The sequence below is a fragment of the Hyperolius riggenbachi genome, chromosome 7, assembly GCF_040937935.1.
Source record: "Hyperolius riggenbachi isolate aHypRig1 chromosome 7, aHypRig1.pri, whole genome shotgun sequence".
NCBI lineage: Eukaryota > Metazoa > Chordata > Amphibia > Anura > Hyperoliidae > Hyperolius > Hyperolius riggenbachi.
In genome coordinates, this window is record NC_090652.1 from 277,453,992 (window position 1) to 277,475,861 (window position 21,870).

The following is a 21,870-nucleotide window of genomic DNA, read 5'->3' on the forward strand; positions in this document are numbered from 1 at the left end:
ATCCCCCTGGCGCTGTGCGCCATTTTTAACTGACCTGTTTCCTATGGCCTCAACGCGTTTTAACTAAAATCTTCTTCCCAATGCGCTGCTATGGAAAAAAAACGCCCACTAACATGTACTAACGCATACTAACACATGCCAACTGATTAAGTGAAAACTGAGTGGGGGGGGGGGGGGGGAGATATGTTAAGGTTAGTCACTATTAGGGGGTCTTGGGGTTGGGCATCGGTAAAGGGAGGGTTCTGTGTGAGTTTAGGGTTAGATTAGGTCATAGTAAGGTATTGGTTAAGATTACCGGCATTTTAATATTGTAATTAAGTAGTAGAATGTCGGTAATTTTACTGATATTCTACTAGCGGCTGGCTCCACCTCCCTTTTTAATGGTTGCCTCTTTTTTTACATGTACACAGACAGGTACTCTTTAATTCATTATGGCAACAGACAAGGTGTAAACTGTAACAACCTATAGCAGAGAGAGTTTCAAACATTTGCCTTCTACCTGCCTTGAGCAGCCTGCCTGTAACAAGTAAACATGAAATTGATTTGACTCCTTTAGATTATAGCATATTGTTCATCATCTGTTCACCCCTGTTTTATGTTGGAATGTATGCAGGAATTAGGCAAGTTCTTGTAAAAACACACATGATTGAAATATTTGCTTTGTAAAGCTTTTCTGTGAAGATGTAAACACTCCGAGAGCCATAAACAAACTACACATTTACAACATACAAATTATATACAAACTTATTAAAGCTTACCAGAGTTTTGGTCCAACGTGGCATTGTTGAAGTTGATTATGGCGTTTGTTGTTTGCTTTGTTATGTCCCCCTTCTTAACCTTCACAGTGGTGTCGCCCACCACCACTATATCAGCCATTATGGCAGCTCCCTGTTATCTGGGCTTTGTCCTCACTCCTAAAAGAACTGCAAAATAAAGAACCGGTAGTGAGCATTTCATAACTCCAGGAACGAATATGGCTGTCAAGTGTCCAGTTTATTTTAACCTCCCTGACGGTAACCCCAAGTCAGGCTCGGGGTGGAAAAAAGAAGCCAGGAGTTGTAATCCCGACTTGGGGTAGCCGCCGGGAGTTCTATGCAGAGCCTTAAGCGCAGCAGGCGTTTCAACTCACCTCCCCAGGATCCAGGCACTGGCAGCCATTTTCCTTCTGGTCCTCAGAGGCTCTGGATCCCTCTGCATAGATCGCCGTCTGTCTTCATGATGATAGCCAGCGATCTCACTATAGGGTTACAGTGCCACCCAGAGAATGGAGTGAGAACTGCAGTGCTGGATCCCAGGGAGGTAAGTGCAGGGGCTGCTGCAGATCTCTCTGCGGTATGATTTTTCCTTCCTGGTTTTAGGGTATAAAAGTGTGCAAAAAATTTCACTGCTTTTAGACCCTAAAATCTGTAAATAATCTGGGAGGTTAAAGGGGAACTTCAGCCTAAACAAACATACTGTCATTAAGTTACATTTTTTTACATTAAGTTTATTTTTTAGGTTTCATTGCACAGGTGTTGTTTATTGGTCCTGCATCACACTAGGTTGTATACTGAACCCGGGTTCTCCCCCTGTTGGGCTCAATATTGAGCCTACTGTGGGGTTTTATATCTGACAGCAGCATTGTGTCATTATACAATATATTGCATTTAGAGTGATTGTTTCATATGCAGCAGGCATCATGTTGGAATATTTGCTTGGTTTTTAAATGGTTTTTATTTATTATTGAATCATCAATATTGTGATTATTATACCTAATGTTGAATAAAGATTTTTGTTATACTTTTTCAAATTTTGCTGTGGGAGGTGCTATTTTTTAAGGGCTTTCTTCCTCTACCATATAATTGCTCTTGTGTTGAGCCCTTGCACACACAGTTATTTGGTTGAGGTGTTGCAGACACTTTCCAGAAGGGCTCTGCCTCTGACACAGAAGACTAGGGTTCAAATCTCGGCTCTGCCTGTTCAGTAAGCCAGCACCTATTCAGTAGGAGACCTTTGGCAAGTCTCCCTAACACTGCTACTGCCTATAGAGCGTGCCCTAGTGGCTGCAGCTCTGGCGCTTTGAGTCCGCCAGGAGAAAAGCGTGATATAAATATTATTTGTCTTTTGTCTAGTCTACTCCTCAATCTCTTTCTCCTCTCCTGCGTCCCATTTGTCCACTGTGATCAATGCAATTCTCCGTCCTCCATTTTAAAAATGGCCTTTACCCAATAACTGCTTTCGGGTCAGCACACTGTTAAACAGTAATACCACCCACTTGAGCCATAGGGAAACTTGGGCATTACCTTGCACATTCAGTTGTAACTGACAGCTGCTGATATATAATTGACAGCAACTGGTATATTTCAGTTCTGACAAAATATTGGCCTCAATTCACTAAGATCATGCTGTAGATAATAAGGCAAGAGTAAACTTACCACTGCACAGTGAGAGAGTTATCTTAGCTCTTCATTTCTTAAGTTACCTCCTCTGTAGTTATTTTCACACGCAGTTAATTAACAGCCTGTCTTTAACGTTACAATTCTGGAGGTATTTTAAGGATTGAAGAGTTAACTTAAAGACAGAAGAGTTAACTTTAGGTTTGCCCGAGGTAAAATGTTTCCTGAATACTACAAGCTTTATCACCATGGTGAAAACACTAAAAACATTATTAAAGACAGGAGATAAGCTTAGTGAATTGAGGCCAATTGTCAGAACTGGAAGGGATCACTGTAAGAAGAAAATGGTGAGCTTCTGAGAGGAACTGGCGGTGAGGTTAGTATGTAATATTTATTTGCAGCTACGTCATGTGTTTATTTTAAATCATTTTCCTCACTTCAGGTTCCCTTTAAGTGTATTGTACCTGGACTAGACATAAGCCCGCCCATTTAAGCCCGCTCAGCCGCGATCCCCCTTACCACCACCTTGCCCATGCCGCAAGTCGCGCTACCCGCACCCGTCCTCCTACTCTCCAACCACGGATGGATCAAGACCAAGTTGCGCCTGGGGCAAGGTCAGGTTTTGGCGCCTAAAGGTCAGGTTTTGGTGCCTAAACTGCCATTCAATTTGACGCCTTTTTAAGAATTTAACAAACTGTGCCTGGGGCAAGATACCCGCTTGCCCCCCCTCCCTAGATCCGTCCCTGTCTCCAACGTCTGCCCATGTGCCACACATGCGCAGTAGCACAAATGCACGGACACCCGGACAGGAGAGGATGCAGGGACACAAGGATTTTATTATAGAGGATTGTGAAACAAATTGTAAATCTGGATGAACCTATCCTGCTGACTTGGAGTGTGCATCGATTCCTAGGGTGTTTGCGATCGCATTTTCCCTATGCTTCGAAGCGCAGTACAGTAAACTTTTTTTTTTTAATAAAACTTTAATATATTTACTATACTTATAACTGTGTTATACTTAAAGCTGAACTGTAAACTGTATAAAAAACAAGAGTTTCACTTACCTGGGGTTCTGCCAGCCCCCTGCAGTCGACCTGTGCCCTTGCATCTTGGACCAATCCTCCATTTCCCCGCTGCGGCTCACTTTTTCCCATATTGGAGGTCGACTTGTAAGTGAGTGAGTCGCGGCGGGGGATCAGAGCATCGGTGAGTGGCTGCATGGGAAAAGGTCGGCTGCAGGGGACTGGCAGTTTACAGTTCCGCTTTAAAGGAAGAGGTCATAGGCGCTTCTCTAGGATCAATCAGAGAAGCTCCTGTAAACTCTTCATTTAGGGGCCGGAGCTACGGACGGAAGAAGGAAATCAAGACACCGGGTGAGTATTTAAAGTTTTATTTAATACATGGTTGCTCGGCTCCCAAAGCGCTGCATAATTGCTTTGATAGGTAGCTAGAAGGGGATTACAACGTACTAATGCGGTAATCCTCGAGGACCTGTTTTTGGCGGTATGGTGCGGCTTCCTGGCTAAAGTCAATTCCCAGTCTGAAACCGGCCTAAAGGTGGCTGTACACGCTTAGATTACCACCCATTGATCAATCCCTATCTGATAATGAAATGTACTGAATATCTATGGAATCGCAAGATTGCACTATCAATCTACCACTGCTTCCCTGCAGCATCCAATCAATGAATCCATCCAAACCACAATCAATGCTGCTCGTTGCACTATAGATTTCCAGAGTGATTGACTCTGCTGGTAAAAACTGATGCGTGTATGGCCTGCTTAAAACACCTGTTACAAATACTTTAGTGATAAGGAGGTTTTGAATCAGAATCATAACATGTATAGGAGTACTGTACATGATTCAAAGATTTTGGTTTAATTGACTTCATACTCTGCATCCTTAGTACAAAGGATTTGAAGTCTACAGGTGAAACTTGAAAAATTAGAATGTCGTGCAAAAGTAGATTTCAGTAATTTAACTTAAAAAGTGAAACTAATAGAGCAAAGTCCATGTTATCCAGAATTCTGGCAAAGAGAAGTCTCAACTAATGGACATGCCTGAGGGAAAATGGGGACCTCTTTTGGGGGCTTTCTGTGGGTGCTGACAGGAGGTAAAATACTTACCAAGCCTCCTGTGATGGCTGGCAGTCTCCATGTACCTCCTAGTGGGCTCCTAGCTGTTTCCGGTGTCTGTATACGGAAGCTGGTGTGTCACATGACCCGGTGCGGGTCAGCTGACACTTTGGCTTCTGTGCACTGGGGAAGCCAGAAAGCCACTTGGAGCCCGCGGGTAGATGCAGGGAGACTGTCAGCCATCGCTGGAGCCTCAGTAAGTATCTAAGGGGGAGTTTGGCACTATGTTGGCCAGTTGCTCAAGCAACCGGCAAGCAGAGGTACCCGGCAATCAGGCGATCCCCGCCAGTGCTGGATACTGGGGACTGTGCTGTAGATGAAATAGGAACTCTTTGCAGGTGTTTTGGATACATTAGCTGATTAGAGTCTGATACTTTGAGCAAAGAATATTGAACGATTTCACAATATTCTAATGGTCTGAAATTTTGATTTTGTGGTTTTCATAGGCTGTAAAGCGTGCATGGAAAAAGGGCGCCGTGAAAAAAGGGCCCGGCTGGATAACGAAATGGCGCCAGTGAATAACGAAATCTGATAACGATAAACACCGTTGTCAAACATGGTTAACGATAAATACCATTGTAAAAACAGTTGGAAAATATCAAAAAGATATTGTAATAATTTGCTCAGCTGCCTGTGCAGGCAGGCAGCTTTTTGACCATTGTTTAGGTTTGCATGCTGCAGGACTCTGGAAAGGAGAGCTTCTGTCAGTTTTGCAGCTTGTGCTTGCTGAGGAATTTGCATACGTTGTCATGCAAATTGCCTGGCCACATTCATTGGAGGCGTGTACTATAAGTACTATGTGTTTCCCACAATGCTTGGCTGGTCATAAGGATTCCTTCCTGTGAAACACTCCTGGAGGAGTGTCAGCCTTACTCTCTGTTTGAAGATCAGCTTAGAGTAATTCCTGGAAACTGCACTAGGCAGGTTTCCTTAGTGCAGTTTGGATTGCTTATCTGTTTTGTTTGTTCTGTTGCGATTGTCCTGTCCCAGCGGTGGTCGACAGGAAATCGTTCTGATCTCTGTTCTTGGAATATAGCTGGTGCAGCGGTTGCTACCAGCTATCTCTTCTGATCTGTCTCCTTGGATCGCGCTAGCCTCTTTTCGCTAGTGCTGTGGATCCTTCTGTTCTGCTACTCTGTACCTGGATCGCACTAGCATCCTGCGCTAGTGCTGTGGATCCTTCTGTTCTGTCTCCCTGGATCGCACTAGCATCCTGCGCTAGTGCTGTGGATCCTTCTGTTCTGCTACTCTGTACCTGGATCGCACTAGCAACCTGCGCTAGTACTGTGGATCCTTCTGTTCTGTCTTCCTGGATCGCGCCAGCCACTTTCGCTAGAGCTGTGGATCCTATCTCTCGCTTGTCCCTGTTTTCGTGTGTCTGTCTTGTCTGCTACGAACGCTTGCTGGAGGCTCGGTGAGGTAACCGTTAAGCAAGCGCTCGCGTCCTCTGTTACATGTTTGTCTGTCGATGGTTAGTTAGGCGTGCTTGTCTCTATTGTGCTTATCACGTGGAGACTGCGCATGAATGCGTGCACTGTTGCGATTGAGTGCGGTGTTTGCGTTCAGTTAGGGTTTGTTATTTTCCGTATCACCTCATTGTATGATTTGCTGTGCCTTTGCTATCCTCGTATTCTGTTCTGATCTGCCTTGTGTCACTTTTGGCAATCGCCTTTCTTGCGGTTGCGTTTCTGTTTCGTATCTGCTGTTGTGTGTGCGCTGTCGCGGGGTGGCGACTAGATTGGCGCACACACATACAACCTGTCCCTTTGCTCGTTCTCATACGCAATCGCTTCTCTTGCGATTGCGTTCTGCGCTTCGTACAATTCCTGTTTGGCATTTGTGGAGGTACAGAGGATTGGTTCCTCTGCACTCCTCAGCGCCATCTGCCGACAGGAATTTCCCTCTACGGGTGCGTAGCACCTTTTGCTGGGTTCCTGCAATTATACGCTTGTGGAGGATTTCTGCCGTATCAGCACACGCATTGTGCGCTGATCACGGAGAAAGTTCCACAATCGTTACAGATATTAACATTAAAAATCATTACGCAATTCAACAATACAGCTTAACCCAACCCTACTCTCACACAGAACCCTCCCCTGGTGGTACCTAACCCTAACCAGCCCCCCGGTGATGCCTAACCCTAACTCCCCCCCCCCCCCCCCCGGTGGTGCCTATCCCTAACTACCCTCCTAGTGGTGCCTAACCCTAACCACCCCGACTGGTGTTGCCTAAAATTAACCGCCACCCGGGTGGGGCCTAACCTTAACCACTCCCCCTGGTGGTGCCAAACCCTAACCCGTATTAACGATAATTGCATTAGAGTCTATGGCGGCGCCCTTTCCGTCCACCCTCAGACAGCGCTTTTTTTTCCTGCTATAAGCCATAATCATCAACATTATACCAGATAAAGGCTTATAATATCTCACTTTGCATGTAATAAGTCTATTTTTAACTTGAATTATTGAGATAAATGGACTTATTGGAATATTTTAGAGATGATCGTAATCTATTTGCCATTACACCAAATTTTGCATACATTTTATTACGGCCATATGTCATTATGATTTGGACGTTCAAATGATGTCGTTTAATCCATTTGTAATTTTGCATAACTTTTCTGTAATTTTTGCATAATTTCATGCCAACTTTAGAGGTTAAGTCCCCATACATGCTATTGTCACCAAAACTGGTAGGTATGTTAAGAAGAAAATCATTTTTCAAAAAGACCTTGTAGTTTTTGAGAAAATCAATTTTAAAAATGCAAAGGAATAATATTTTTTAAACTTAGAAAAAAGGAAACCGTAAATTCGGGCGCATGAGGAAAGTAGACAAAAAGGGCGCCGCCATAGACTGCCATATTAATTATCGTTTGACGGGCGCCCAACGGGAAAAAAAGGCGCCTGCGTAAAATAACGTTTTATTATTATTATTATTTAGTATTTATATAGCGCCGACATATTACGCAGCGCTGTACAGTGTATATATATATATATATTGTCACTAACTGTCCCTCAAAGGAGCTCACAATCTAATCCCTACCATTGCCATATGTCTATATTATGTAGTGTAAGTACTGTAGTATAGGGCCAATTTTTTTTTTTTGGGGTAGCCAATTAACTTATCCGTATGTTTTTGGAATGTGGGAGGAAACCGGAGTGCCCGGAGGAAACCCACGCAGACACGGAGAGAACATACAAACTCTTTGCAGATAGTGTCCTGGCTGGGATTCGAACCAGGGACCCAGCGCTGCAAGGCGAGAGAGCTAACCACTACGCCACCGTGCTGCCCAGTAATGTATCATTACATTTTTGCTAATTAATGTTTTCCACATTTCCCCACGATCATTGTCGTTAACATATTAAAATTGTATCCCTTACTGTTTGTAAAACATTATTATACACAAAATAAAGTGATCAGTACGTAACATAAATTGTAATATATTTTATCCTTTACTGCTTTTATAACATTATTCTCCACACAATAAAGCGATCACTAAGGGGGGCCTTAGGTTTAGGCACCACCAGGGGGTGGTTTTAGGTTTAGGCACCACCAGGGGGTGGTCTTAGGTTTAGGTACCCCCAGGGGGGTCTTAGGTTTAGGCACCACCGGGGGGGGGTCTTAGGTTTAGGCACCACCAGGGGGGGTCTTAGGTTTAGGCACCACCGGGGGGTCTTAGGTTTAGGTACCACCAGGGGGGTCTTAGGTTTAGGCACCACCAGGGGGGTCTTAGGTTTAGGCACCACCAGGGGGGTCTTAGGTTTAGGCACCACCGGGGGGGTCTTAGGTTTAGGCACCACCGGGGGGGTCTTAGGTTTAGGCACCACCGGGGGGGGGGTCTTAGGTTTAGGCACCACCGGGGGGGGGTCTTAGGTTTAGGCACCATCGGGGGGGTCTTAGGTTTAGGCACCACCGGGGGGTCATAGGTTTAGGCACCACCGGGGGGTCATAGGTTTAGGCACCACCGGGGGGGTCTTAGGTTTAGGCACCACCGGGGGGGTCTTAGGTTTAGGCACCACCGGGGGGGTCTTAGGTTTAGGCACCACCGGGGGGGTCTTAGGTTTAGGCACCACCGGGGGGGGTCTTAGGTTTAGGCACCACCGGGGGGGTCTTAGGTTTAGGCACCACCAGGGGGGTCTTAGGGTTAGGCACCACCAGGGGGGGGTCTTAGGTTTAGGCACCACCGGGGGGGTCTTAGGTTTAGGCACCACCAGGGGGGTCTAGGGGTTAGGGGTAGGTACAGGGAGGGTTCTGTGTGAGAGTAGGGTTAGGTATAGTTTTAGTAAAATTTTAGTAATACTTACTAATGTTTTACCACACTTATTACGAACTTAGTTACATTTCTATCATCGTTATAAACAATATTTTCAGATTTTATTATAAGAAGAAAGAATAAATGAAGGTTATTCACAATAATATACAATTACAGCGATTAAACATACAGTATATTATCGTTTTTTTAAAGAAACGTAATTATAAGTTTCACTTTTGAAACAGGGAAGATTAATGTTTTCACAATTGCCAATTTCATACACATTTAGTGATTTATACATTTGTAAAACATTATTTTTAAACTAAATACAGCACAATATTTGTATAAACGCTATTAGTGCTTATCGTTTACACCACGCGCCCTTTTTTGACGTACGCCAGAAAACATGACAGTTTAAAAACCATTTTTCCTTTGCATATTTAAAATCGATTTTCTCAAAAACTAAAAGGTCTTTTTGGGAATTCTTTTTCCCTTGTTCCCATTATTCTTCTAAGCATACATATCAATTTTGGTGATGATAACATCTATGAGGGCTTTGCTATTAAAAACTAAAGTCGGCATGAAATTACTTGAACATTACGCGAAATTGCAAAATTAAGGTTCCTGATTGCATTTTAAACACAAAATTAATTATGATTTTACCCAAAATTTCACTTGCATCATAATTGTGAATTACCATGCAAAATTACATCATGCAAAATTTGTGCTCATCACTACGATATTCAAATTTTTCAAGTTTCACCTGTGAAGGAGATCAGTTGACCACTGACCAGAAGCTTACTCTTTTAGTCTTTTAAATTTAGCTAATAAATGGTATCATCCTGATTCAAAACTATCTGTAAAACTATGTCTTAACGGATAGCTAACACAGTACTCCTCTGCCAGTTATACATAAACCTTGTGCACTTACTTTAGTGTATCTGGCAGGAGGATCTGGTTTCTAGTGCTTCTTTAAGCAATACGCATCACAACTGAAAGTGATTTCTTTGTTCACGGGGGTGCTATTTGTAGGCTCTTGTTTTTCCATCCGGTTATATTTATTTTGATAACTGGGGAATTTCCACACAGCAGCTGACATGCCTTACACAATGTGTGAGTTTGTTTGACTTGGCACCTGCCTAGTTGTAATGATAAAAAGTTGTTTCAATATGTAACTTGAAAAGCTATATTTTCTGGGAATAGTACTGGTGTTGCCAGTGACTATAAATCATAGTTACCTAGCTAGTTTGGTTGAAAACTAAAAACAAAAAACCGCCTATCGAGTTCAATCAAGGAGAAAAAAATAGAGAAGCATGTGATTTGTTTGATCAGCTAAAAGATGTGCAAAGTTTTGATTTGCTGTGATAACGTCCTGTTTTAGCACATGATCATGATTAGTAGCAAATCAGAGACTTGCATAACTGTCACCTGACCAAACTATCACATGCTTCTCCATGAGTTCTTCTAGACATGACCGTTACTAGCCTGCACCCTCACATATTCCAGTTGATCCAGAGGAAGGCAAAAACCCTTACAAAGCTCAGGCCACCTAAGCTTTAAGGGGAAGAAATACCTTCCAAACTCCAGGTGGCAGTCAGATAAAATCCCTTGATCTACTCTGCTGACAATGACCTATTACAGCCACTCGGATGTACACACTAACCCCCTTAGCCCCACCCAAATGTCACCCAGTAACCCCCCAACTATAGCCCCACCAATACAACACCCAGTGCATCCCACAGGCACCCAGTATGTCCTATAGCCCAACTTCAAAGGGCACCCAGAGCCCTCTTAGCCCTCCTACAACCAGCAACCACATGACACCCAGTACCCCTGTAGCCTGCACCCAGCAATGCATGGTATCCAGTACCTCTCCTAGCTTGCACCCAGCACCAGCATAGCACACAGCAAGCATCCACATGATATGCAGTATCCACAAAGCCTGCACCTAGTACCTACATAATACCAAGTACAGTACTTCCCTAGCTTGCACCCACATGATATTCAGCATCTACACGATACCCAGTACCCATATGGTACTCATAATACCTGGACACCCGTGACCCATCACCCAAATGGTGCCCAGCACCCACATGTCACCTTCCACTTACATAGCAAGCACCCAGCACCTACATGTAATCCAGAACTTCCCCTAGCTTGGCTTAGCATCAAAATGACATCTACATAGCCTCCTTTCAGCACCCACACAGCATCCAGTACACCCAATAGCCTTTGCCCACTACCCACATGGCATCCAGTAACTCTTTAACCTGCCCCCAGCACCCACGTGGCACCCAGCACCCACATACTTAGTACTCACATGGCACCCAGCATCGTTTAACATGGCCTACAGCTTTGCACGACCTTCATCTCAACACCTGTACATCCAATACTGCTTAGTACATTCTGCAACTTGATACTCAGTACTGCGCACTACAACTTGCCCCCCACTACTACTTCACACCCAGTACTGCACAGCACTAACTTCGACTTGGCACCCATGGCTACATAGCATCTAATACTAGTAACATGCATTACATGTGGTGCCAAATAGGCCAAAACCTACCAATGTACAGACACGTTCTATAGATAAAGTTGACGGACTTGTCTGAGGTTTTTTGGAGAAGAGAGAAGATACAATTGCACGATGGATGGTAGATCGGCTTCTGGTGGGCAGAGTGAGGAGTGAGGAGGGAACATTGGGCTTTTATTGTATTTTAGCAGCACACATAAGCAATAGAGACATTCAGCAGTTTCTCTTTACTGTAAACTAGTTGATGATGAGAAACAGAAATGATGACTCACTGAACTCCCAGTTTCTGTTTCTGTGAACAGAAACAGAAATGACTTACTGTTTGCGCTTCATGTTCCAATAAAATAGTACAAAGGTTGAGAGACTTCACAAGGGAAAACATCTTACTAATATTATAAATGTGAAAGTTTGGATGTTTGTTATTCACTTAACCACTTCTCTACCACAGGTTTTTTACCCTTCAAAAGCTCTTCCCATTAACTTTATCGCTAATTGTAACACTGAAATGATCTATATATTATATTTTGCGGGAAAAACTAGGCTTTCTTTGGGCAGTAGTTTATGCTAAGAATTATATTATTTTATATGCATTTGACAGGGAAGAAGAAGAAAAAAATGAAAAAAAAACACAATTTCTCAGCTTTCAGCCATTGCAGTTTGAAAATAAAATGTGCTATTGTAGATAAAACAGACATTTTATTTGCCCATTTGCCCCGGTTATTACAATGTTTAAATTGTGTCCCTAGTACAATGTATGGGTTGGGGGTAAGGAGTTAAAAGAACAAAGAAAATGCATTTAATTTTTCTATGGTAAGTGTATAATGGTGTATTTGGAAGTAGTTTTACTTTTTGGCCACAAGATGGTGCTATACTAACTCTGCTTTCTAAAATAGAGAACAGAACCAAGTGTTTACATGTGTTTACAGGTGTTTATAAACAAGGACGTAGAAAAGTGTGGCAGAAGTTGCTAAGTGGTTAATAACATATAGGATACTTTTTATCCACATAATTAAAACATGGGTGGAGACAAATACAAATTTCACTGGGAAAATGTAAACTGCAGCCATTCTTAAGGTGGCCATACCAGTGGCGTACCTAGGGCATTTGACACCCAGTGCTTGGAATGAAATGACACCCCCCCACCCGCCACCAAAAAAGGAAAGCACGCCATGGTGGGTAATGTCAGGTATGGGCGCCCCCCAGTATAGATATCCTGGAATTATTGCCCCGAGTATAGGTAGTTTAGTAAAGCCACAATGTGCAGTGTTTCCCTACAAAATACACGACGCAGCAGTGTTTTGCCAAAATATATATAATATAAGATAATCCCCCTTTAGCACAGGTAGCCAGATGAACCCCCATTTAACCCCCCATTTAGGATAGGTAACCAACATGATACCCAATTACAGTATATATAGCCAGATCTCCTTTAGTATATAGCCAGACCTGTCCCTTTAGTATATAACCAGTGTATATATTCAGATTGCCCCTGTATAAAGCCAGGGTATATAGTCAGATCCCCCTGTACACAGCCATTGTATATAGTCAGATCTCCAATGGATTCCCCTTGTATATAGTTAGATCCCCCCCTGTATATGGCCAATGTATTTCTGGCTGAGTGACCCCCAGGTTCACACACACATACAAACACGAGAGAGCGAGAGAGAGAGAGAGAGAGAGAGAGAGAGAGAGAGAGAGAGAGAGAGAGGACATGAGGCAGAAACAGAGTAAGGAGGAAGAGAGAGTGGAGAGAGACAGGAGACAGTAACAGGGCAGAAAGAGACAATAGGCAGAAGACAGGAGGGAGACTGAGCAGAGAGAGCTGAGAGAGAGACCGGAGGGAAAGACGGAGCAGAGAGAGAGAGAGACAGGCAGGAGAGACAGAGCAGAGAGAGAGAGAGAGACAGGCAGGAGAGACAGAGCAGAGAGAGAGAGCGACAGGCGGGAGAGAGAGAGAGAGAGAGAGAGAGAGAGAGAGAGAGGCGGGTGAGAGACAGAGAGAGAGAGAGAGAGAGAGAGAGAGAGAGAGAGAGAGAGAGAGAGAGAGAGAGATAGACAGGAGGGAGAGACAGAGCAATTAGAGAGAGAGATGGAGACAGAGCACAGCGAGAGAGACAGGCAGGAGAGACAGGGCAGAGAGAGAGAGAGAGAGAGACAGGCGGGAGAGACAGAGCTGACAGAGAGAGAGAGACAGAGCAGAGAGAGAGAGAGACAGAGCAGAGAGAGAGAGAGAGAGAGACAGGAAGGAGAGACAGAGCAGAGAGAGAGACAGGAAGGAGAGAGAGACAGAGCAGAGAGAGAGAGACAGGTGGGAGAGAGAGAGACAGAGCAGAGAGAGAGAGACAGGTGGGAGAGAGAGAGAGAGAGAGGCAGAGCAGAGAGAGACAGGTGGGAGAGACAGAACAGAAAGAGAGAGAGACAGTTGGGAGAGACAGAGCAGATGAGAGAGAGATGGGTGGGAGGGACAGAGCAGAAAGAGAGAGAGACGGGTGGGAGAGACCGAGCAGAAAGAGAGACAGGTGGGAGAGCAGAGCAGAGAGAGAGAGAGAGACAGGAGGGAGGGACAGGAGAGAGAGAGAGAGAGAGACAGGTGGGAGAGACAGAGGAGAGAGAGAGACAGGTGGGAGAGACAGAGCAGAGAGAGACAGAGCAGAGAGAGACAGGAGGGAGGGACAGGAGAGAGAGAGACAGGAGGGACGGACATGAGAAAGAGAGAGACAGGAGGGAGGGAGGGACAGGAGAGAGAGAGAGAGGGAAGAGAGAGGGGAGAGAGACTGGTGGGAGAGAGACAGATGGGAGACAGACAGGTGGGAGAGAGCAGAGAGAGAGAGAGACAGAGCAGAGAGAGAGAGAGGGCGCTCTCATACTGGGCATATATACAGAGCAGCAGCCCCGGCACTTACCACTATAAAGCCTCACTGAGCCAGGGTGGCGGGGCCATACCACGTGCTTTGAAACAAAGCGTCAACAGCCAGCCCAGCCAAGACCACCAACACAGGCTGACAAAAGCCCAAATAAAGGGAATGATAGAAAGCTACAAGGACCGATACTTAGAGAATGGAGAAGTGACATAAAGAACTCCCAGAAACTCACTATCTACCAATCACTACAGAGGGAGTACACAATGGCTCCATATCTGGAGAGGCTACACCACCACAAAGACAGACAGGCCTTGAGCTTGTACTGTCTGAGTGCCCACAACCTGGAGATAGAGACAGGACGACACAGACAGACATGGAAGCCCCGGGAGGAGAGACTGTGCAGGCAATGTGACCAGGGGGTCCTGGAGGATGAGGCCCACTTCCTGCTACACTGCAGCAAATATACACTGTTGAGGACTGCCCATTTCCAAAGACTCTCCGCCCACATCGCAGATTTCACCTCCACAGATGAGGAGAGGAAACTCTACATCCTACTGGGGGAAGAGGAAAAAACTGTGCAAATAGCTGCCCGATATGTCACGGCCTGCCTCCAACTGAGAGGAACATGATACCACATGGACTGTATAACCTCATACTCCCCTCCCCTATGGACTGTATGCCTATACCCCCCTCCCCTATGGACCAGTGGTGCTCGGATACCCCTTTTTATTATTCGACTTTGGTCGAATTCGAATAGTAAATTATTAGAGTTCGGTCGAATATTCGAGTCGAATATTTTTTACTATTCGATTCGACCTCGGACTTCGAGCTCACTATTCGAGTCGGTATTCGAGCTCATTATTCGAGCTGACTATTCGAATTGGCCTTAAATAGCTTCCAACACTTGTTTTGAGGGTGAATGATGCAAGAAACATCTTTTTTTCCAAGTAACAACAGCAAGTGATTATGTGGGGATGTTCCTTTAAAAAAAAAAAAAGGTGGAAAGAGAAGTTGTGTCCAAAATTCTGTTCAGTAGTGTATATACTTCTTTTTCTTCTTTTGTATCTTTAATATCTTCTTCTTCTTCTTTTTCTATATCTTCTTCTTCTATATCTTCTTCTTCTATATCTTCTTCTATATCTTCTTCTTCTTCTATATCGTCTTCTTCTACTTCTTCTTCTATATCGTCTTCTTCTACTTCTTCTTCTTCTTCTTCTTCTTCTTCATCTTCTTCTTCTTCATCTTCTTCTTCATCTTCTTCTTCCTTATCTTCTTCATCTTCTTCATCTTCTTCTTCATCTTCTTCATCTTCTTCTTCATCTTCTTCTTCTTCTTCATCTTCTTCATCTTCTTCATCTTCTTCTTCTTCATCTTTTTCTATATCTTCTTTTTCTATATCTTCTTCTTCTTATTATTTTTCTATTTCGTCTTCTTCTTTTTCTATATCTTCTTCTCCTTCTCCTTCTTCTTCTTCTTCTTCTCCTTCTTCTTTTTCTATATGTTCTTCTTCTTCTATATCGTCTTCTTCTTCTTCACTTATTTCTCTTTTCTTTTTATTTTTTTAAGGAAATGCAGCTATTTTTGAGCGTAATAAATAGCTGGTGGTGCACGCATGTTGGAAGTGCCATTGTATGTGCTCCCTGGCAGTGGAAACACACAGACAGCAGGAGGTAAATTCAGCAGCAGCAGCAGGAGGAGGAGGATGATTGTGTGGCAGCAGGCAGTCAATGAGGCAGGCAGCGAGACATAATAGGCTGTGTGGTACCTAGCGGTGGTACCAGGCCGTAAATACACAGCATGAGGTTCCAGACAGCGGTCGTGAAGCCCACATCATGTCCAATACACAACTGGGACAACACAGTTTTCAACCCAGACACCTCTAAAAATAATATCACAAAGTATTAATAAAAAGTATATATATTTTTATCTTTCTTTTAAAGAAATGCAGCTATTTTTGAGTGTAACAAATAGCTGGTGGCGCATGTTGGAAGCGCCATTGTATGTGCTCCCTGGCAGTGGAAACACACAGACAGCAGGAGGTAAATTTAGCAGCAGGAGGAGGAGGATGAGTGTGTGGCAGCAGGCAGTCAATGAGGCAGGCAGCGTGACATAATAGCCCTGGTACCTAGCGGTGATACCAGGGCGTAAATAAACACAACAGGAGGTCCCAGACAGCGGTCGTGCAGCCCACATCGTGTCCAATACACAACTGGGACAACACAGTTTTCAACCCGGGCACCTCAGAAAAATGTAAAAAATTTTTTTTTTTTTAATGGTTTACTTTTTTTTTTTTTTTTTTACAGCAAATTACACAGATATAGCTAGCTATTGTTGGACGTAATAGCTGGTGGCAGAGCGGCAGCAGAAGGTAAATCTGTGTACCCTGGCAGTGGGAAACACTGACAGACAGACAGCAGAAGGGCAGTACACAGCAGCCCACTGTAGATGTAAAATGTGTGGCTGCAGGCGACGTAATAGTAAAACTGAACCAGGCTGGCTTAGTGAGCAGGAGCCAGGAGGTGGTAAAGGGTGGTAAGGCACATTAACGATGGTTCTTCCGGCAGCCAGTTCATGTCCCCCTCTCGCCGACAACAGGGGCCAGGAACTCGCCTTCCACCCACGCCTGGTTCATCTTGAGAAACGTCAGTCTGTCCACAGACTTGTGAGACAGATGTGAGCATTTCTCGGTGACCACGCCACCAGCTGCACTGAAGCAGCGCTCGGACAGCACGTTGGAAGGGGGGGCAGGACAGCACTTCCAGGGCGTACTGCGCCAGCTCGCTCCAGATCTCCAGGCACTTGACCCAATACTCCATGGGATCAACAGGGGCATCGCTGTCAAGCCCGCTGTAGGACCCCATGTAGTCAGTCACCATGCGGGTCAGGCGCTGGCTGTGACCGGAGGAGGATGCTGCTGCATGCACCTCCTCTCTAGTCACTGCTGCCAGAGCCTCTACAGTCCTGTAGAGCTCGTTGCTGAGAGACAGCAGGTCTGTGGGGCGCTTGCTGCTGGATGCAGGCACCTGCTGCTGCCTCTGTGCTGGCTGGACAGTGGGGGTGGAAGGCTGGGGGAAGGCTTCCTCCAAGCGCTCAACAAGGGCCAGCTGCAAGCTCCTTATTTGTTGCGCTGGCTCTCCTCCTGCAGGCGGCAGGAACTGGCTCAACTTCCCCTTGAGGCGCGGGTCCAACATCATGCTGATCCAGATGTCCTCCCTCTGCTTCATCTGGATCACCCTGGGGTCCTTGCGCAGGCACGTCAGCATGTGCGCTGCCATTGGGAAGAGGTGGGCCACGTGTGCTGGCACATCGACGGCAGTGCTGTCCTCATCCTCCTCCTCTGTCTCCTCAGCCTCATCCTCTCTCAACCCCCGCACCAACTCAGCTGCGCTGTGCTGATCCCCCTCATCAGCAGCAAGGTCAGGGACCTCCACCAAGTCCTCCTCCTCCTCCCCCTCAGAGGTGGACTGTGCAGCTGCATGCCGCTCCTGCTGGGCCAAGGCTGCTGCTCCCTGTTCCAGCAAAGCATCGAGGGCCCTGTTCAGCAGACAAACCAGGGGCACCCACTCACAGACCATAGCATGGTCCCTGCTCACCATGTTAGTGGCGTGCAGAAAGGGAGCCAGCACTAAGCACACCTGCTGCATGTGCCTCCAGTCGTCATCGGTGATGATGGACGGGATGTTGCTGGTCTTGTCCCTTTTCTGAGCGGCGGAAACAGTGGCCAGGGCAAGGTACTGGTTGACAGCGTGCTTCTGTTCAACCAGACGCTCCAACATCGCCAGGGTGGAGTTCCAGCGAGTTGGAACGTCAAGGATCAGCCGATGGCGTGGCAGCTCCAGCTCCTTTTGCACGTCTTCCAGGCTCGCACAGGCTGCAGCCGAGCGCCGGAAGTGACGCACAACATTCCTTGCCGTTTCCAGCAGTTCGCCCATCCCCTGGTAGGTGCGCAAGAACTTCTGCACCACCAGGTTCAGCACGTGGGCAAGACAGGGGATGTGGGTCAGGTTTCCCCTGTCAATTGCGGCAACCAGATTGGCCCCATTGTCTGCCACCACCTCTCCGACTCTGAGGCCTCTGGGGGTCAGCCAAATCCTCTCCTGCTCCTGGAGTTTGGCCAACACATGGGTTGCCGTCAGTTTTGTCTTCCCAAGGCTAACCAACTGCAGCAGCGCTTGGCAGTGGCGGGCCTTCACGCTGCTGCTGAGGCGGGGGGTTTGGCCAGGTGTGCCGGAGGATGGCAGAGGATCGGAGGAACCTGCTGCAGTTCCCCTGACCCTGCGGGGTGGCACCACCCACTGTGTTGCTGCTGCTGCTGTGCCCGCTGCTGCTCTCCCATCCTCACCCCCTTCCACCAAGCTGACCCAGTGGACAGTGAAGGACAGGTAGCGGCCTGTCCCGAAGCGGCTGCTCCAGGAGTCCATGGTGACGTGGACCCTTTCACCAACCGCATGCTCCAGCCCTCGCTCCACATTGGCCATCACAAAGCGGTGCAGTGCAGGAATGGCCTTGCGGGCAAAGTAGTGTCTGCTGGGGAGCTGCCAGTCTGGGGCTGCACAAGCAAGCAGCGCACGCATGTCGCTCCCCTCCTGCACGAGCGTGTACGGCAGGAGTTGGGAGCACATGGCCCGTGCCAGCAAGCCATTCAGCTGACGCACGCGACAGCTGCTGGGAGGCAGAGCCCTAACCACCCCCTGGAAGGACTCGCTCAAAAGGCTCTGGCGTGGCCTTTTGCTAGCACGGGAATCAGCGGACACAGCAGAGGAGGCCACTGAGGACTGGCTGCCAGAACAGGCCTCAGTGTCGGCGGCAGGAGTTGCAGAGGGGGGAGGAGCAGTGCGTTTCCGCACTCCTGCTGGTGCTGCTGGAGGAGCAGGAGGGCGGGTGGCTGCTGTTGCTGCTGCTGCTGAAGGTTGTGCAGTGATGGGTGTGGTGCCACTGCCAGCACCAGATGCCTTCAGCCTCTGGAACTCCTCATGCTGGTGGAAATGTTTAGCAGCAAGGTGGTTGATGAGCGAGCTGGTGCTGAACTTTAAGGGGTCTGCACCTCTGCTCAACTTCCGCTGACAGTGGTTGCAAGTGGCGTACTTGCTGAAAACTGTGGGCATTGTGAAAAATTGCCAGATTGGTGACAAGAACAACCCCCTACGGCCTGGAGCTGCTGCTGCCTGTCTCCCTGTGGTGATTGGGGGGGGGGGGGGGGGCTTGGGTGCGGCTGGTGGTGGTACTGGCAGATGCTGCTGCTGCTGCTGCTGAGCCTGAGACACCAGCAGGCTGTGGGACCTGCCTACTGCTGCCATTGCTTGCAATGATGCGCCTCCTTGCAAGGCCCACAAGCGCATCCCCAGGTGCTGGTGGTGGCGGCACCCAGTCTTTGTCTGTCACCACGTCATCATCATCATCATCATCCTCCCCCTCCTGAAACATGTCCTGCTGGGATGATGACCCCCCAAACTCCTCTCCTGATGCATGGATGGGCTGCTAAACTGTCGCCACAGTCTTGCTGTCCAATCCCTCATCCCCCAAAGTGCCCATCAGCATCTCCTCCTCCAAATCGCCAACAACAGCAGACAATACCCTGATGGTGCCTGGGGTAAAAAATACTGCTGAGTGACAGGTCGCCAACTTGTGACGGTGAACTGGCCTCCTCCCCAGGCCCTGCTGGGCGGCTGCTGCAAACAGGGGTGGTGGTGGTGGTGAGGGTGGAGGCCTCGGATGCAGAGCTGATGGCGGGCTGCTCATCCTCCGTCATCAGTTGCACCACAGTGGCTGCATCCTTTTCCTCAATGGGACGTTTCCGACCCGGCTGGAGGAAAATAGGAGCAGGTACTACACGCTGCTGCTGCTGTGTCTCTGCAGCGTGAGTTGCTCCTGCTGGGCGGCGCCCAAGGCGTCCACGGCCAGTGGCTATAGGAGGAATGTTAGCCACTGACGCAGCTGCTGCGGAACTGTGCATGGTGGCGCGGCCGCGGCTTGCCACAATGCTGCTCCCTCTCCTCTTGATTCCCTTGCTGCCCTTCCCCTTGCCCAAACCGTGCTGGCTGCCACTTCCAGACATCTTAGATGTTTTGGGCGTAAACAAAAAAGTTTTTTAAAAGGGCGCGTGAAAAAGTGGGGTACTTTAATGGAGTGGGTTGGTGGGTGAGGTGACACTAATCACTAAGTGATTAGATCGCTAAGTGATTACTAGTACAGTACTAATACAAAATACAATAATTCAGTAATCAGTAAGTGTGAACAGTGAACAGTGAGTGTGTCCTCTAGTACACTAACTAGAAAATACAATAATCAGTAGTAATCAGATTAAGTAGAAGGAAATAGAGTGTGTGTACTGAGTGCACGCACACACACACACGCAGGAGCTAGCCTATGAACAGTGACTGAGTGTCCCTCCCTAGTAGTAAGTAGTAAGTAAGTGTACAACTAGAAATTACAATAATCAGTAGTAATCAAAAGGAAATAGAGTGTGTGTACTGTACAGACAGTGCACGCACACACACACGCAGGAGCTAGCCTATGAACAGTGACTGAGTGTCCCTAGTAGTAAGTAGTAAGTAAGTACAACTAGGAAATTACATTAATCAGTAGTAATCAAAAGGAAATAGAGTGTGTGTACTGTACAGACAGTGCACGCACACACACACACGCAGGAGCTAGCCTATGAACAGTGACTGAGTGTCCCTCCCTAGTAGTAAGTAGTAAGTAAGTACAACTAGGAAATTACAATAATGAGTAGTAATCAAAAGGAAATAGAGTGTGTGTACTGTACAGACAGTGCACGCACACACACACGCAGGAGCTAGCCTATGAACAGTGACTGAGTGTCCCTAGTAGTAAGTAGTTAGTAAGTACAACTAGAAATTACAATAATCAGTAGTATTCAGAAGGAAATAGAGTGTGTGTACTGCACGCACACACGCAGGAGCTATGAACAAACAGTGACAGTGAGTGTCCTAGTACAGTTACTACAAAATACAATCACTCAATAGTAAAGGACAGCAGAAACACTGGTATAATAAACTAACAGAGGACAGGAGGACAGCTGCCCACACAGGCAAGGCCCTGAGGCCTAAAGCTGTGAGCTTGCCTGCAGCAGCTGTCTGTCTCTATGTAACACACAAGCTACTAACTAAAATACAATGTCTATCTAACTAACTACAATATAGGTGTGTATAGGAGGTGTATGTGAGCAAAAACGCTAGGTAATTGACCACTATAGAGCTCTTGCTAAGCCAAAGCACAAAGGAGCAGATCTCTCTATGTACAAAGTCAGGCAAGGACGGAAAAACAGAACATGGCGGCCGCTATTTATAGGGTAGGGGCTGGCCAGGGTCCCACTCTGTGATTGGCTGCCGTCAGAGGGCCCGGGAGCCCTCTGATTGGCTCTAAGGACATCAATCTGGGCTATGACGCTATTCGAGCTCGGTATTCGAGCTCGAATAGCGCTGTTTGCTCGAATAGCTCGAATAGTGAATGGGCAATTCGAGTTCACTCGAATAGCCCATTCGAATAGCTGCAGCTATTCGAGCTCGGTATTCGAGCTCTAATAGCTGAGAAAGAGCTCGAATATTCGAGCTACTCGAATATTCGAGCTCTGCTGAGCATCCCTGCTATGGACTATATACCCCATCCCCCCCATACCATCCCTTACATCCTCCTATGGACTGTATACCGATATCCTTCCCTTATTCCCACAACCCCCCCCACGTTAATGTTTTGT

General features: G+C 46.8%; 1 protein-coding gene across 1 annotated transcript in view; it reads right to left on the reverse strand.

The window, feature by feature from the left end:
- The window catches only part of LOC137525853 (protein mono-ADP-ribosyltransferase PARP15-like), a 76,490-nt gene extending 66,743 nt beyond the window's left edge, over positions 1-9,747 (reverse strand). Inside the window, exons 1-2 of the mRNA XM_068247077.1 lie at positions 9,691-9,747; positions 759-923 (exon numbers count right to left, since the gene is read on the reverse strand). Coding sequence (XP_068103178.1) covers positions 759-876 — 118 coding nt within the window. The 5' untranslated portion in view covers positions 877-923; positions 9,691-9,747. The remainder of the gene's footprint in view (positions 1-758; positions 924-9,690) is intronic.
- Between the last annotated feature and the right edge of the window lie 12,123 nt (positions 9,748-21,870).